We start from the raw sequence: 8,644 nt of genomic DNA, 5'->3' as shown, positions 1-8,644 counted from the left end.
CTCAATAACCTTTTGCTATCAGTCACTCTGTATGGTATCTTGTTTGAATAAGCTTGTATAATTAAAATGCATCAAAAAGGAGAAGTAGTTTCTATAAAGACAGTATCAACTGGAGTGTATCCTACTGACAGCTTCTTTCTATTCTGACAGGATGGTGACCAACTAATTATGTAAAAATGATCAAATTAAAATCTCATTTTACCGCATTCATTTTTCAGAGTGAATTTGGTGCTTTCTTCCCCATCATGTATTTCTTTGTATTCTTCTCAGGTTTCATTAAGATTATATAACATTTGGGTATGAAGATGCAAATTAGCAGTCCAAAACTGGAAGCAAGGATAGCAAATATTTCTACAGCAACACTGAACTTCCCAGGAGAGCTGACATATGCTGGGACAAATGTGATCCATACTGCACAGAATATCAGCATGCTGAAAGTGATAAATTTGGCTTCGTTGAAATTATCAGGTAGCTTTCGAGCTAAAAATGCAAAAATAAAACATAAAATAGCCAGAAGTCCTATATAACCAAGCACAGCCCAAAAGCCTACAGCTGAGCCTAGGGCACACTCCAATGTGATCTTGTCTTTAATCTCCTTAAAATTCTTAAATGGAAAAGGAGGAGAAGTTGTTAGCCAGATGATGCATATGTTAATTTGAATAAGAGTAAATGCTGTAACACAGAGTCTCTGCTGTGTCTGCCCAAACCATTTCTGAACATTACTACCTGGACGTGTAGCTCTGAAGGCCATTAAAACAACCATTGTTTTTCCCAAAAGACAAGAGATACAGAGGACAAAGGTGATGCCAAATGCTACATGTCGCAGCATACAGGACCAATCAGACGGCTCACCAATGAATGTCAGAGAACACAGAAAACACAGAATTAAGGAGAAGAGCAGCAGGAAGCTCAGTTCAGAGTTGTTTGCTCTCACAATAGGAGTTTTCCTATACTTGAAGAAAATTAGTATCACACCAATCGTCATGTGTGCCCCAAATACAGATGCTGCAGTGAGCAGTGCTCCCATAATTTCTTCATATGACAGAAACACTGCTTCCTTCTTTATACAGGCATCTCTTCTTTCATTTGACCAAAACTCAGGTAGACATCTCACACAGGTGACAGAATCTGGAAATTAATATTGAAGCAGATGTTACTTTTACCCAGTACAGTTGTTTATGCCTCTGCCATGATATATTCTACTGGTACTTTAGAATTAGAGGTTGAAAACAACATTATTATTGAATGACTGCCACACTGTTTTGTGATTAAGTGACAATTGACACACCATTCATCAGAGATTATCAATGTGGTACACTTTCCCCTAGAATTTTAAAGGAATATGCATGTAATTTTAAAAAAATTTCCTGAGAGCACACAGGCAGACACATACATAATTTTTCTGTTAGAAGAGCAAACATGTCCCTTTCATTCTAACAAGAAAGAGGAGGAAGAGGAGGAACCATCATGGAAGAATAGGCCCCTGCACGGTATGTATGCTGGCAGACAGAGGAAGTGGCTGACATCCAGAAATCCTACCAGTCCAAGAAAAAGCTGGACTGAAAGACAGTACAGAGGCACTAATCATGGCAGCAGAGGAACAAGCTCTGAGCACAAGATCCATAGAGGCTGGAGTCTATCACACCATGCAAGACCCTGGGTGCAGGCTGTGTAAGGATGCCCCTGAGACAATCCAGCACATAACAGCAGGATGCAAGCTGCTAGCTGGCAGGGCATACATGGAACGCAATAACCAAGTGGCTAGTATAATATACAGAAACATCTGTGCTGAGTATGGCCTGCAAGTCCCAAGGTCAAAATGGGAGAAACCCCCTCGAGAATGACCGAGCTAAGATCCTGTGGGGCTTTCAGATACAGATGGACAAAATGGAGATGGCTAACCAACCGGACATAGTGGCGATAGACAAACAGAAGAAGACGGCCGTAGTGATAGATGTAGCGGTTCCCAATGACAGCAATATCAGAAAGAAGGAACACGAGAAGCTCGAGAAATATCAATGGCTCAGAAAAGAGCTCGAGAAAATGTGGAGGGTGAAGATAACAGTGGTCCCAGTGGTAATCAGAGTGCTAGATGCATTGACTCCCAAACTAGGTGAGTGGTTCCAGCAGATCCCAGGAACAACATCCAAGATCTCTGTTCAGAAGAGTGCAGTCCTAGGAACAGCAAAGATACTGTGCAGGACCCACAAGTTCCCACACCTCAGGTAGAGGACCCGAACTTGAAGGATAAACCACCCGCAGTGGCAAGAGGGAGATTTTTGAACTATATATATCTACTTTTCTAAGGTAACATGTTCTATTACAGCTCAGTGCTTAAGTGGTAATAGTAGGGTAACGAGGCAGAAACAAAGTAGTAATGCAGTTATTTCTAAGTCATTACCATGCAATTACCAAAGTAATAACCACTTAATAACCAAGTAATATTATGGTAGCAACATTGGTTACAGTTAAGTAATATTATGCTGAAATTTATGTTAATGCATAATAAGGGTCCAAAAACTAAGTGTAATACTCCAGAAATACAGCTCGGTAATAGAGTGGTAATAGTAGTGTAATAAGGCAGTTTCCAACTAATAACTACTGAATTACCAGTGGTGGTTTCTGTGTAATAAGCAGGAAACAGAACTGCAAAATGCAAAACTGCCTCTCTATTTAACAACTTATTAATCAACTATTAAAGCAGACTTAAGAATGTTGTGATTACCTGGAAACACCTGTGGTAGTTTTTTCTGTAATAAGCATAAATAGAAACAGCCTACAAAGAGCTGGCTACCAGTAGGTGGCAGACTGCTGCCCACTGGGAGTCTGCCTTTTGTATTTTAGCCCTAGATAAAAACAAAGAAGAAGTAGTGTGTCTTTTTGGCTTGCTTCTTAGAGCGATGCTTGCACAAACCAATGGATAATAACAGTATATTGGACAAACGGGAGAACATAGATGGCATCTTATTTTTGTGTACTGGACATTTTAAAAATGTGTTCCACTTCCTTTCCTACCTGAAATATTTTTATGAAACTATGCCGTGAAAGAGGGTCCTTTACACTTCTATGCGGACCCAATGTATTCATATGTAATATTCTTTGTAGCTTAATTATTAGCATTTTGCATAAGTGTTTCCACTTCATTACAGACTTTCTGATGCCTGTTTCATTCATTCATTATAATGATCATGGTATTTAGGTGACAGAAGGAGACATGTGGCCTGGTCAAAACACAGAGAGCTGCACTCTAAAAGATCTTTAAATATAGTAAACATACCTTGTGTGCCACAGACTGCTCCCAAACACGAGGGGACAAATAATACCTCTAAAACACTTAAGTTGGCTTTATTAAACGTTAGCTTTAGCTGGGAAAACATTTTTAATTAATGATTTAATCACTGATTAATTAATTAATTTAATTAAGCAGAGTCTGGGGACGAGGGGAATGACCCGCCAATTTCCGGGGGCGAGGTCACTGAGGCAGTTAAACAACTCCTTGGTGGCAGAGCCCCTGGTGTTGATGAGGTCCGCCCCGAGTTCCTGAAGGCTCTGGACGTTGTAGGGCTGTCCTGGTTGACACGCCTCTACAATGTTGCGTGGAGATCAGGGGCAGTACCCCTGGACTGGCAGACCGGGGTGGTGGTCCCCATCTTTAAGAAGGGAGACCAGAGGGTGTGTTCCAACTACAGGGGGATCACACTCCTCAGCCTCCCTGGGAAAGTCTATGCCAGGGTGCTGGAAAGGAGAGTTCGTCCGCTAGTCGAACCTCGGATACAGGAGGAACAATGTGGTTTTCGTCCTGGTCGCGGAACACTGGACCACTGGACTTGAGGGTGCATGGGAGTTTGCCCAACCAGTCTACATGTGTTTTGTGGACTTGGAGAAGGCATTCGACCGTGTCCCTCGGGGTGTCCTGTGGGAGGTGTTGCGGGAGTATGGGGTGTCTGGCCCATTGCTACGGGCCATTCGATCCCTGTACAACCGTTGCAAGAGTTTGGTTCGCATTGCCGGCAATAAGTCGGACTCGTTCCCGGTGGGTGATGGGCTCCGCCAGGGCTGCCCTTTGTCACTGGTTCTGTTCATAATTTTTATGGACAGGATTTCTAGGCGCAGCCAAGTGGCGGAGGGCCTTCACTTCGGTGGCCTCAGAATCTCATCTCTGCTTTTTGCGGATGATGTGGTTCTGTTGGCTTCATCAGGTGAAGGCCTCCAGCTCGCACTGGAACGGTTCGCAGCCGAGTGTGAAGCAGCGGGAATGAGGATCAGCACCTCCAAATCTGAGGCCATGGTTCTCAGCCGGAAAAGGGTGGAGTGCCCACTCCGGGTCGGGGATGAGTTCCTGCCCCAAGTGGAGGAGTTCAAGTATCTCGGGGTCTTGTTCGCGAGTGATGGGAGAAGGGAGCCGGAGATCGACAGACGGATTGGTGCAGCGGCTGCAGTGATGCGGACGCTGCACCGGTCCGTCGTGGTGAAGAGGGAGCTGAGTGTAAAAGCGAAGCTCTCAATTTACCGGTCGATCTACGTCCCTACCCTCACCTATGGCCACGAGCTGTGGGTAGTGACCGAAAGAACGAGATCGCGGATACAACCGGCGGAAATGAGCTTCCTCCGAAGGGTGGCTGGCCTCTCCCTTAGAGATAGGGTGAGAAGTTCGGCCATCCGGGAGGGGCTCAGAGTAGAGCCGCTGCTCCTGCACATCGAAAGGAGCCAGTTGAGGTGGTTCGGGCATCTGACAAGGATGCCTCCTGGGCGCCTCCTGGGTGAGGTGTTCCAGGCATGTCCCACAGGGAGGAGGCCCCGGGGCAGACCCAGGACACGCTGGAGAGATTATATCTCTCGGCTGGCCTGGGAACGCCTTGGTGTTCCCCCGGATAAGCTGGAGGAGGTGGCTGGGGAGAGGGAGGTCTGGACTTCTCTGCTTAGGCTGCTGCCCCCGCGACCCGGCCTCGGATAAAGCGGATGAAGATGGATGGATGGATGGATTTTTATTTTTATTTTTTTATTTAACCTTTATTTAACCAGGAATGTCCCATTGAGATTAAAAACCTCTTTTTCAAGGGAGTCCTGGCCAAGAGGCAGCACATTTCCAAACAAATACATACAAATAAACAAAGTTAAAAATTACACAAAACAATTACACATTATTGAGGCAGTCTGTAGGCCTTTGAGTTTAGTTTTAAAAACATTTAAAGACAACAGTTCAGTCAGTTTCCAGTCTTTCTGTAACAGGTTCCACGAAAAAGGCGCAGAGTGGACAAAGGCTTTCTTACCCAACTCTGTGCGGACAAGGGGAACAGACAGCAGCAGCTGATCATTTGAACGCAAGGAGTAAGAACCACTATTTGTCCTTGTGACCAAAGTACAAATATAAGGAGGCAACAATCCAAGCATAGCTTTGTAAATAAAAGTGTACCAATGCCCCTGTCTTCTAATGGCCAAAGAAGGCCATTTTACTCTTAAGTACAAGTCACAATGATGGGTCAGATATCTACAGTTGGTGATAAACCTCAAGGAAGCATGATACATCGTGTCCAACATTAGAAGATGGATTTAATCACTGAGCACAGCCTTGATTTTATGTTTCTAACTGAAAACTTGGTTGGACCAAAGTAACAGTGGAGCTGTTCTCATCGAGACGACCCCTCCTAACTACAGTTTTATCAGTGAGGCCAGGGTGAGCAGGAGAGGAGGAGGGGTTGCTTTCTTATTTAATGAATCATTTCAATGTAAGCAGCTATCTCCTGGAAGTTTTCAGTCTTTTGAATATGTAGCTTTACAGCTGAAGGCCCCATCCAAAGTTGTGTTTCTTAATGTTTACAGGCCTCCCAAATACTGCACAGACTTTTTTAATGACCTCAGTGAACTGCTGTCTGTGATCTGTGTTGATTTTGACTGTGTAATTATTGTTGGGGATTTTAACATCCATGTGGACAACCCTCAGGACAAAGGGACTAAAGACCTGAGTAACACTCTGGGCAACTTTGGGCTGACTCAGCATGTAACAGAGGCCACACATAATAGAGGACACACTCTTGACCTACTGATCTCCAAGGGCCTGAGCATTTCAAAGGTTACTGTGTCTGATGTGGGCCTGTCTGATCATTACTGTGTTTTCTTTGAAAGTAAAATTTCAGCCCACACAAATATAACAACAGCAGTGATCACAAAACGGTGTATAACTGAACACATTAGTGAGATCTTTAACCAGGTCTTCCCATTAACACCTGACCTGTCCAGAGGTTCAGTCAATGAGCTCGTCAATAGCTTCAATGCTAAAATGTTAAATGTAATGGACACTATTGCTCCCATTAAGGTGAAGGTTATCTCTGGAAGGAAAAAGTCTCCATGGAGAAACTCCACACTGGTGAAAAATGAAAAAAGAGAGTGTAGGAAAGCTGTGTGCAGACGGAGAAAAACAAACCTCCAGGTTCATTATGACATCTATAAAGAGAAACTTCACAATTATAATTTACAACTGAGGAGTGCAAGGAGGTCGTACTTCTCTGATATCATCACTAAAAACAGTCATAACGCTCGGGTCTTATTTTCTACAGTTGACAGGCTAACAAACCCTCCTGTGTCAGTGGCAGCTGAACTTCATTCGACCATGGCCTGCAATGACTTTGCCAAATTCTTCACAGACAAAATCCAAAAGATTAGACAAGCAATTGGTACATCAACAGCAGATCCAGGATATGTACTGTGTCCACCGAAAAACTGTTTAAACACCATCAAACAGTTTCACCCTATTAACAGCAAAGACCTGGAGGACATCTTAGGTCAACTGAACTCCTCCTCTTGCTGTTTAGATGTCCTGCCAACAAGTTTTTTCAAAAAGGTCTCAAAGACTTTGGAGTCAGACCTGTTACAGATCGTCAACTTTTCTTTAATGTCAGGTGTGTTTCCAGAACCACTAAAAACTGCTGTAATTAAACCTATACTGAAAAAGGACAATCTTGATAAGACACAAATGAACAACTACAGGCCTATCTCAAATCTCCCATTTTTAAGTAAGATCATTGAAAAAGCAGTTTCTCAAGAGCTCAATTACTTCTTAAAACAGAATAACTGCTATGATGCCTTCCAGTCTGGTTTTAGACAGAACCACAGCACTGAAACCGCTCTGACCAAAGTGTTTAATGACATATGTCTGAATACAGACAGTGGAAAAATGTCAGTCTTAGTTTTACTGGATCTCAGTGCAGCGTTTGATACAGTTGACCACAACATATTACTCAAACGACTGGAGAACTGGGCAGGTCTTTCAGGAACTGTACTAAACTGGTTCAAAACATACTTAGAAAACAGGAAATACTTTGTATCAATAGGTAATTTCATATCTGAGCAGACAAGTATCACATGTGGAGTTCCCCAAGGTTCCATCTTGGGACCCCTTCTGTTTAACATTTACATGCTCCCACTGGCACAGATTATAAAGAACAACAAAATAAACTATCATAGCTATGCAGATGACACACAAATATATATCACAATGTCACCAGGAGACCGAGGCCCTGTACAGGCTCTTGGTAAATGCATTGAGAAAATTAATGACTGGTTATGCCACAATTTTCTCCAGCTAAACAAAAACAAAACTGAAGTAATAGTCTTTGGTGCCAAAGAAAAACGATTACAGGTCACCAGAGAACTTCAATCTATACACCTAAAAACCACCAACCAGGCGAGAAATTTGGGTGTAGTGATGGATGCAGACCTAAACTTAGAAAAACACATTAAAACAATAACAAAATCAGCTTACTATCACCTCAAGAATATTTCAAGGATAAAAGATCTGATGTCTCAACAGGACCTTGAAAAACTAGTCCATGCATTCATCTTTAGTAGGCTTGATTACTGCAACAGCATCTTTACAGGTCTACCTAAAAAATCAGTCAGACAACTACAGCTCATTCAGAACTCTGCTGCTAGAGTCCTCACTAAGACCAAAAAAGTGGACCACATCAGTCCAGCTCTGAGGTCTTTACACTGGCTGCCTGTCCGTCAGAGGATAGACTTTAAAGTTCTGATGCTGGTCTATAAAGCTCTAAATGGTTTAGGGCCAAAATACATCAGTGACCTCCTGACCCAGTATGAACCTTCCAGATCCCTCAGGTCATCTGGATCCGGTCTTTTATCAATTCCCAGAGTCAGAACCAGACACGGAGAAGCTGCATTCAGCTTTTATGCTCCATATATCTGGAACAAACTCCCAGAAAGTCTCAGATCAGCTGAAACACTCAGTTTATTTAAATCCAGGTTGAAGACTCACTTATTCTCAGCTGCATTTGAATAAAGCACCAAATCCGCACTTAAGCTTAAGTTTCAAAACCTACATTTTAACTACTGATTTTATCTACTGTTCTGATTTTATCTACTGTTCTGATTTTTGATTTTATATACTGTTTTGTTTGTTTCTTTGTTTGTTTGTTTTAATCAAATTTAAATCATGCTTTTTATTTGTTTTTGTTTTTAATATCTCTGTAAAGCACTTTGAATCACCTTGTTGTTGAATTGTGCTATATGAATAAACTTGCCTTGCCTTACCTTGCCTATTCAATTCCTGCTTATTCCCCCCTGTCCCATTTGGATCTTTAGCCATCAGAATTGTTGTTGTAAGGCCAAAAAAGATGCCCCAGACACCAAG

At 42.7% G+C, this 8,644-nt stretch overlaps 1 protein-coding gene across 1 annotated transcript in view; it reads right to left on the bottom strand.

Moving 5' to 3' along the window:
• Nucleotides 1-214: 214 nt before the first annotated feature.
• Nucleotides 215-8,644, bottom strand: part of LOC100710817 (extracellular calcium-sensing receptor-like) — a 31,174-nt gene continuing 22,744 nt past the window's right edge. The window contains exon 9 of the mRNA XM_025898437.1: nt 215-1,128. Within this exon, the coding sequence (XP_025754222.1) occupies nt 215-1,128 (914 nt within the window). The remainder of the gene's footprint in view (nt 1,129-8,644) is intronic.

The sequence above is a fragment of the Oreochromis niloticus genome, linkage group LG14 (genome assembly GCF_001858045.2).
Source record: "Oreochromis niloticus isolate F11D_XX linkage group LG14, O_niloticus_UMD_NMBU, whole genome shotgun sequence".
Taxonomy (NCBI): Eukaryota; Metazoa; Chordata; class Actinopteri; order Cichliformes; family Cichlidae; genus Oreochromis; species Oreochromis niloticus.
This window is presented reverse-complemented; position numbering and strand designations above follow the sequence as displayed.